Genomic DNA, 9,794 nt, shown 5'->3' with positions numbered 1-9,794 from the left:
GTGAACTCCATGAAGTGAATAGAAAATCAACTTTTAAACCTCTACTTCACCCGAAAATCATATCGTACGTGAACTCAGCAAGATGGCTAGAAAATCGATAAGCGAACTTCAGCTCCATTCGAAATTCATAGTACGACTAAACCATGCAAGATGAAGAGAGAATCAACATGGGCACTCAAACATTATCCGAAAATCATATGAACTCTGCAAGATGGCAAGAAAATCGATAAGAGAACTCCTACTCCACCTGTAAATCATAACGAACACCGCATAATGAGAATCAACATTTAAACCTCTACTTCTCCTGAAATTCATATCGTATGTGAATAGTTTACAACCCCAAGTGTAGGGTCGCGATGTAGTAGTAATCTCAGTACACACACTCCATGTTAGTACACACCCATGTCAGTACACACACTCCATGTTAGCCACCCCTGCTAGGGATCGATGTCAAGACCTCAAGTGTTGAAACGAGGTATCTCCACTCAATCTGCCAGTTGAGCTATGGATCTGGGTGTATCTTTCTCTAGATGTAGTTTGCCTTACGACGAATTCACCAAGTAACTCACGATAGTATAGTACGGCGTGAGTAAATTCTATAGGGCCCACCTGATGTATGTGTCATAATTCATGCTGTCCATCCATTTTTTTAAATCACATTTTAATGCATGAGCTTAAAATTGAAGCATATTCAAAGCTTAAGTGACGGTGCCAAAGGAAACAGAGGTGAGAATGAAATCCACCACTAAAACCTTTAAGGCACAAAGTGATGCTTATTTCACAGCTAACCTGTTCTTAAGGGTATGCAGTGATCTAAAACTTCTAACCAAAAAATTTTCAACCGTAGGCATTCAATTCTTACTATTTTCGTGATGTAGCGCAGTTGATCTTTGGATATGCTTCAAAATTTGGGCTCATGTATTAAAATGAGCTGAAAGAAAAACGTATGGATGGTATGGAATCATAGTGAGCCCCACAAGGTTTACTCACCATTTTATTGTGTGGTGGGTTTCTTGATACATGATCCATGTTCCATTTCTCTCCTTTCTTTTTCCCATTAGATAGACTCTTGGATCGGAAGACAGTATATCGAGTTACCACACTATATCATGGTGAGTAAACTTTCTGGGGCCATGTATGAGTCATTATCCATGCCATCCATTCCTTCCAGTTGATTTTAAGGCATGATACGAAAATTACAGAATATCCAAAGCTCAAGTGGACGACACCACAGAAAGCAGTAGAGATAATGACATCCACCGTTGAAACCTTCCTATGGCCTATAGTGATGTTATTTGTCATCCAACCTGCTCATGAGGTCAAACATGGATAAAGGGAAAGTACTAATATCAACTTGTTTAACCTACTTGTAAGGTCAAACATACACAGATAAAGGGAAAGTACAAATATCAGCTTGATCAACATACTCACAAGGTCAAACAAACATGGATAAGGGGAAAACACAAATATTAGCTTGATCAACATACTCACAAGGTCAAACAAACATGGATAAAGGAAAATGATAAATATCAGCTTGATCCAAGACTTCTGTGGCTGCCAAGAAGTTTTCAGTGGTGGACGTCCAGTTTCCACTATTTTCTTTAGTGTGGTCTAATTCAATTTTTGATATTCTTCAATTTTTAGACTATGCCCTAAAATGATATGAAAAATGGATGGATGGCATGGATGATGATACATACATAACGGTGGGCCTTATAGAGTTTTTTGATCACCACCACCTTGACACCACACAAACCGCCTCCCTCTCTGACCTAGGTGTGCCTAGGGGTGTAAATCGAGCCGAACTGAGTTGAGCTGGCCTTAGCTCGACTCAGCTTGGCCACTAGTTGACCTCAGCTCGAACTCGGCATGGCTCGATCCTCGAGCCTGACTGGCCAGCACGGTTCGGTTAGCAGCTCAGGCCAGTTCGAGCCAAGATTGAGCCGAGTTTGCCCGTGCAGCATTTTCACAAACACCTGAATTGCACCTTCAAAATCTCACGGTACTTAAGACAGCAACAATGGTTTTTCAGGTATTTTATCAAACACCTTCTAAGCAATATAAAAATCAAGAAAAAAGGGTATTGGTTTCATAAACATACCTTCCTTGCCACCAGCCACACTTCCATTGGTCATTTCATCAAACATTTGGTGAGCAACATCAATATCAAAGTAACCGTGTTATCGAACTGGTTTGATCTGAGTTTGATTCGAGCTGGGTTCAATCCAAGTCAAGTCGAGCTGGGGCCAGCTCGAACTCATTTTTGAGTTAAAAAAATCAGCTCGACTGGGCTCGAACTCAGCTTCGAACCGAGTCGAATCGAGCTTTTTCGAGTCGAGTCGAGTGAGCTAACCGAGCTAGCTCGGTTCGTGTACACCTCTAGGTGTGCTACTGGCAGAAGCGGATTAGTTGGTGTACCACAAACTAGCCATATAGCTGCTGTATTGATGTCAGCAAGTTCTGTGGATCCCATTATGAGGTATGTGTTATATCCAAACCGTCCATCCATTTGGTGAGCTCGTCGTAAGGCTTAAGCCTAAAAATAAGACAGATCTAAGGAGGATCAAGTGGACCACACTGAAAAAAACAGTGGGAGATTGAACGTCTACCATTGAAAATCTTTTGGGGGTCACAGAAGTTTTGGATCAATATGATATTTGTTTTTACTTTAAATCTAGGTCTTTGTGACCAAATGAACAGATTGGATGGAAAATACACACTATGGTGGGCCCTAAGAATATTTTAATGGTGAAAATCATTATCATAGCTTCTATATATGGTGTGGTCCATGTGAGCTTTGGATATGATTCATATTTTTCCGATCATACTCTAAAATGATCTCGCCAAATGGATTACCGGTGTGGAAGTAATATATAAATACATCATTGTGGGGCCCATGTAATTTTGATCTCCTTTGAACCGGTCGTATAACTCGGATCTCGAGGAGTATCAGCGCTCATCTGCGCACCACATGTACCCACAGCAGCTATATAGCTGGTGTGTGGTACACCAGCTAATCCGCTTCCACTACCGGCAGGGTTTTAATAGAACGAAGCTCCACATCATAGCTACCATGTGGGGTCCACATATGCGATGGATCTAGAAATGCAGTTTATTTTCATATAGTTCCATCGGAAATGCAATTTACTGTCCCTTTCTTTAGCAGATGTGAAGTTTTGAAAGACTTTTTGGAAAAAGATATTTTGATACTTGGCATGATAGGATAGAGATGGTATATAAACATTTTAAAATTTCACACATTCCTTTGTAGAATTTCTAATTAAACAGTCGAAGTTGTGTACTGTTTCATGTATACTGTTTGAGATGTACCATTAACAAAAATAATAATTAAAAAAAAAAAATCATTATTTTATGATCTAACTATTAGATAGTTTAGTGGAACATTATTTCACGGCTAATAAAATGAAGTGTATCCAAAGTCCTACGTATAGGTTTTTTTTTTCTCTTTTGCTTATGGTCCTTTGTAATTTTTTGATTATTAGGCCATTGGGACAAATAAATTTTACTTATCTTCTAAAAAGAAAAGAGAGAAAAATGAAATAATTGAAGGCATTTTAGATATTTTACTCACTAAAAACCAGTAGGGTGCAATTTAAAATGGTGCAAGCATTGTTTAGTTAAAATACGAAATTTCTTACGTTCTAAAACTCACTCAAAACAAGTTAGTAAATCAAGTACCTTTGTAATCCAACGATGCAGCAACATGCAGGGGAGTCGAAGAGGCATCTTCTCTGAAACAAGGAACTGGGGCTTGCTCAACAGGTACCTGACCACACCCAACTGACCACGGATGCAACCGACAAACAACACGCTCTCATTGAGACGGTTTATCTTATGTGCTGCCCACGGGCAAGTCTCCAACAACAATCTCAGCACCTCGACATGTCCCTCGCGGCTCGCTTCATGCAAAGGGCTGTCCTTTCTCTCGTTCTTGGCCGACACCATCTGGGGTCGGAGCTTGATTATCTCCGACGCCAGTTTGAAGTGTCCCAGTCTCTAAGCAAGGTACAGCGGCGTGTTGTGGGACCCATGCGTCTTTTGATTGATGAAATGGTCATTCTCTTGGATGAGATTGAGGAATGTGGTAGCGTCGCCGGCTGGGGATGCATCGTAGAGCCTCTGATCCATGACGGAGATTGGGAATCAGGAATCGATGGACGAAAAAGATGAAGGGAGAAATGGAGTTTGTATCAGTATCATGAGCTTCTAAGGGTGGAAAAAAGAATAGGGGAGGGTGGAGAGTGGGGTCCATGTGTTTGTTTTATTTGGGAGGGGACGAAGTTTCTTGGGTGTGGTTGATAAATGCTGAGGAAATTGGCGCGAGGACAAGAGATTGGAGGGTGGTTTGGTTGACTTGCTGCACGAGTGTTAACTGGGGATACGTGTGCGAGATCTAGGCCACTCATCAGGTGGTACTAACATGGCCAATTATTCTGGAAGCGGATTGGCTGGTAAACGGATTTGCTACCATGGCGTATGTGTTTCATCCATGCCGTTCATCCATTTTTACATATCATTTTATGGGCTTATACCAAAAATGAGAGGGATGGAAATCTCAGGTGGACCACACCACAGGAAAACAATAGTGATTGGATATCCACCATTAAAATCCTCCTAAGGCCCACTGTACTGTTTTTTTGACATAAAAAATTTTGATTATCATATGGACCGAGATGAACGGAAAAACACAAATATCAGCTTGATGCAAAACTTTTATGGCTCCAAAAAAGTTTTTATTGGTCAACATTCATTCAACACTTTTTCCTGTAATGTGATCCACTTGAGATTGGGATATACCTCATTTTTGGCCTCATACCATAAAATGATATCGAAAAATAGATGACGGCATGGATGAAATACATACATCATGGTGCGGCCCACAGAGCACTGACCATCAGCCATTGGCTGGTAGCTATCCTTTGTTTTTCGTAGACCTTTCTCTTGCACACGCTTCATCGTGATTATTGGACCCAGCATGACTTAGATCTAATGCAGAGATTTGTGGGTCCACTGTAACATGTGGATGACATCCAATCCATGCTCGTGTTCGCCCCCTCATATTCTTCTTAGCAGCCATAAATCAGACCGGTCCAAAACTCAAGTGAGCCACACCAAATATAATACTTGGGATGCGAAAACCACCCATAAAACCTTCAAGATTGTTTGTGGACCCACAGTGTTTTATGTTTTTTTCTCCAATGCCAGTCTACATTTCTAACTTTTATCGATTGGGAAGTGATAGGTGGACTCAACAATCTTCAGATTCATCAATCTCTAAAGGTTCTAAGAAAGATTAGGAGCAAATGAATGAATTGGCCAAGATTCACCAATCTAAGGATCCAAATGTCAATAGATGATTATGTATCAATGACAATGTATCATGTGTTAGTTAAAAGATCAGTGCCAATGATGTAATATAAAACCTAATATGTATGATATCCTGATGTTTTGGAGCTCTCCATGTCAGAGTTATCAGAATCTGAGGTAGTCTCCTTATTCTGTATCTTCTTCTCCCTTTTCAGCTCCCGCTTCCTCAGAAAATGCCTTGTTAGTAGCACACCTTGCCACACAAAAACAGACCCCAAGCTTCCTCCTCCAATTGATACCAAAGCCACCATCTCCCATCTTGTCCCTCTCGTGACGGGCACCGTCACGCATATCGCCGACACATATGCTACAGCCATAAAAGACACCGAGACCCACGTCATCTTATGCGTCACCCCCAATAATTTCATCATTGACTTGCGTTTGAAAGGTATGACGCTGACTAGGACAACGACAATGCCGATGGATGAAAATAAGGCCACATGGTTGCTGATCATGAAAACTTTGAAGGCCGTCGTTCTTCCCATTATAGACTTGCCAACTAACATTCCATCCTGGTAGATGCCGCCAGGCGGGTTGACACCGGTGGTGAAGGTGACAGTAGTAATCAAAATGGCAACCAATATTATTGTGTTTCGAGCATTTTGGATCCCTTCGTAGTGAATCTCAAGCTGACGTTTTTGGCTACTGTCACACTGATAAGAATTCAACTTCATCGAGGATTCTAAGATATTGTTAGGACAAGACGGTGGTCCGATATGGACTGTTTCTTGAACATTGGGTGGTTGGGCTGGCATGTTTTTTGCTGACACAGGAGATTTTTCCATCTCAATATTGAAGGGCTCAAATTGTTTTCTGGCACGATTTTGGCGTCGACGGCGTGGTGAATTTACTGGAGACCCATTAATCCTCTTCGGAGATGATGACCGGCCCATTTGATTATTTTCTAGGAATCTCTCTACCCGAGGTTCATGTAGAAACTCACTACTACTTTTGCCACCGGCGCTCTCTAGCATACCTTTGAGATTTTGTGTGTCGTCGTGCATAGTGACTTGCTCGGCAATGTCTAGAGCTGTGAATCCCTTTCGGTTTAAAATGTTAACTTCAACCTCAGATTTGTTGAGTAGGTATTCAACTATCTGCGCACAAATTTAGAAAATGAAAATCCAATAACATGAGAAATAATTTTCCAATAATGTAAAAGTATATTGAGTAAGGTGAATGTTGAAATATTTTACAAAGGTTCTAACGTGATGGGAAGGGTTGAAGTTGAATAATTAGCCAGTTGTTGAACTTTTACTAGGCAAATGTGAAACCCATGGGTAGGAGAAGGCTATTATGATGATATGTTTGGTTCTCTACAAAGAAGAAGCCCTAAAAGGTTTCGCCCGGATTTCTCCAAAATGCTGTAAGTCACAAAATACATTTTTGGCAATGGAAAATTTGGTGAATATCTATCCGTTTCTCCACACCAACGTGAATTTTGCATCATGAAACTTGGCCAACTTAGGGTAGTTATTATTTTACATTCATACATGTTTTTTTTTTTTGCTGTAAAACTCCTACGTGATGCGATGGCATATCGGCCAAATTCATCAGTAGTTGTCATGATTGTGTTTTGGTCAAAACCCAACTTAGGTCATGAGTTGCTGTGGTGATTAGCTGGCTTTGCCACATGAGTAGAGAATAGACGATACATGTATCATTATTTTTGGGCTACTCATGACTTTATGGATTCTGATCTCCTTCACCCATTATGACATCTAAAGAAATCTTCCCTTAGTTTCTTATTGAGATTTTACTGCCAAATGACATCATTTGAATAGCTAGATCTGAAATAGTCAAATCAGGTGTAAACACTATTACAACAATTGCTCACCAAAGACATGCTAACATTGCACACGTGTGATGGATCTAAGCCATTAAAAAGGTGAGACCTGTGGTGAACATTCTATATAACAAATCACGTTACCCAATAGAGTTGTCAATGGGCACCAGGACTTCCTGATGCCAGAAGCATTCAACCTGATTTTAATGGGTCAAGTCCCTTTTTTGGCACTTGGTGAGTGTGTCTATCTCAAAATTTGGACCAGGTTAGAAATTGGGTATAGTTATATGTTCGAATTGGAAGTTGGACCTAGTTTGGGTCCATGTTAGGTATGTTAGTTTTAGTAGTAAAATTATATATTGATTATTCATAAGTTATAGTAATAAAATTATATATAGAGTATTCTCATAAATACGTAATTGAGACCACATTCATATGGTATGCATCTGTTAAAGTAGCACATGTGCTTGCCATCTATTTCACAAATTGGCCCCCACTGTATAAATGTATTATATGTCTCAAAGTCAACTTGAAACATAGATCTAAAGACGCGACGGGTACCCAAATCCAAGTAGATCCAGTCTTCAAGAACTAGATCTGGGAACCGGACCTAGCTAGCAAGACCCAAACCCAGTTAACCCAGGAAGGATATTGTAGGACCAAACCTGTTGATAGCCCCACTGCCCAACTTGAGTCTGGTTTGAGCTTTTGTCTTTTCTTGCACACGTGAATCCCATGTGCCATTCAATAATAGGTAGAAACAAAACTACAAGGTTTTTTTTTTTTTTTTTTTCAGAACACAACGATTTCAAAGTGCTAGTTGGGACTATCGCCCTTGAATTTTGGGTCATGTTCAGTTATCCAAATCCTCTCCCACATGATGATGAGATAAAATCAAGTGATGGCATTGGTAAAAAAGTTCTCCAATCGTTTTGAAAACGACAATAATGCTCCAAAGAGTTTGATATGAGATTGAACAGCTAGATTATCAAAGTGGGCCCCACAGAGCCCCTGCTAGGACCATCTGTCTCTAGCTAGGTCCTGGTAGTGGAAGTATCCAATTCGCTTTGGTTAAAGAAATGTAATGGAAGTCAGTGGAATAGTAATTATATTGATTAATGAGGTAGCATTTTGAAACATTTTTTTTTAAAAAAATATCGAAATGTAAATTCCATGTTAATTAGGTTTTTTTTTTCCCTTATAATTAAGTATCATAAACCTTGCTTCCCTTTTAATAAGCATTAAAATAATCTTCATAAGCAATAAGCATGATCTTTAATACATAGTTAGAAATAATTAAAACTGGGGCATCACATGTACGAGGCATAAAGAGTGAGTAGGAGAGAGTCTTAAGAAAAGTTACGGTTGTGCAGAGAGAAATAGAGAAGGGTTTCTATGATAGATGAGCCATGCTCATTTTTTCCAATGTTGTGGCCCATCAAACTTTAGATTTATCTTGTTTTTGGGCTAACATCCTAAATATGAGCTGACAACATATAAACGATATGTATGTCATATAGTTGGAGCTTTTAGAGCAAGTGGTTAATTGTTTTGCATCAGTAGCTTTTAGACCAAGTGGTTAATTGTCTTGCATCAGTGGGACTTGATGCACAGAAAAAAAAAAGTGAAATAAGAGTGGGTTAATCTCATCAAGGAAATGAAAAGACAAAAAATACTACTCTTACCCTCCCCACAATTAATTACAGGGGTCAAATTAACCAAATGCTACTGGTATTATATTATGGGAAGTACTCATTTTTAGCCGTCTATCAAACAGGCTCTTAAAGTATTAGTTTGCTCGCTGAAAATTTAGTACCTGCAAGTACTTTCTGGAGGCCGCAATATGTAATATGGTGTTTCCATCATCGTCTGCCAAGTTCAAGAAATCTGCGACATCGATGTTGTCAGCCAAGTACTTTACAGTCTCATATTGGTTGGCCTTGATGCTTAGGTGTATGACAGTCTCTCCATGTTTCGTTAGTGTTGCTACGGAGTCAGGATTTGCTGAGAGTATCTCATTTAGGATATGAATGTGGCCGTTGATCGCTGCAGAATGGAGAGGTATTCTTCCGGCACCGTCTCTCATGAAACAAAGATGAGAGTTTACAATCAGAATCTCCCTTGTGATGTCTAAATGCCCTTTGCTTGAAGCTATGTGCAATGGAGAGTATCCCTCACGGTCTAATTTTAAAGCAAAATCTGGCCGAACTTTCAGTATTTCGTGAACGATATCTGCATCCATGTAGACGTAGTTTTGTTGTAATTAACATTGGATAAGGGTGGAGTAAGATGAAGATGGATGTTGATGATTCCACTGCAAAGATTACTAGTTTAATTAAGCTTAATCTACAAAGCAATGTGTGCATATGACATATAATCCGTTCATCATGTGTGCAACCTCAAACCCAAAAATTAGGTGGGCCACACCATACTGAATAGTTGGGATGGAAGGTTACTATTTAAAAACCCATTTGGATTGTATGTACAACTAACTGTGTTATGGATATGCCAGCCAATCTATTCAGAAAATGCAGCCCACCAAGATGAATGGACGGCTCATGTATTCCAAAATTCAGGTGGGCATAGCCATTTGATTTTGGAGGTTTTAGGCATGAGTTCT

General features: G+C 39.8%; 1 protein-coding gene across 1 annotated transcript; it reads right to left on the bottom strand.

The window, feature by feature from the left end:
* Positions 1-5,444: 5,444 nt before the first annotated feature.
* On the bottom strand, positions 5,445-9,416 carry LOC131220036 (ankyrin repeat-containing protein ITN1-like). The gene is made up of 2 exons (XM_058215014.1): positions 8,991-9,416; positions 5,445-6,485 (listed from the first exon to the last, which is right to left on the bottom strand). The coding sequence occupies exons 1-2, from the start codon at positions 9,414-9,416 to the stop codon at positions 5,445-5,447; spliced, it is 1,467 nt and encodes a 488-aa protein (XP_058070997.1).
* Between the last annotated feature and the right edge of the window lie 378 nt (positions 9,417-9,794).

The sequence above is a fragment of the Magnolia sinica genome, chromosome 12 (assembly GCF_029962835.1).
Source record: "Magnolia sinica isolate HGM2019 chromosome 12, MsV1, whole genome shotgun sequence".
NCBI classification, from domain to species: Eukaryota; Viridiplantae; Streptophyta; class Magnoliopsida; order Magnoliales; family Magnoliaceae; genus Magnolia; species Magnolia sinica.
Note: the sequence above shows the minus strand (reverse complement) of the source record. Positions and strands in the feature narration are given on the sequence as shown.

Excerpts from the sequence above, each read along its gene's own strand:
- LOC131220036 (XM_058215014.1), bottom strand. The coding sequence starts at position 9,416 with ATGGATGCAGATATCGTTCACGAAATACTGAAAGTTCGGCCAGATTTT. Across the intron at positions 6,486-8,990 it reads CCTCCAGAAAGTACTTGCAG|ATAGTTGAATACCTACTCAA; the intron begins GTACTAAATTTT and ends ATTTGTGCGCAG.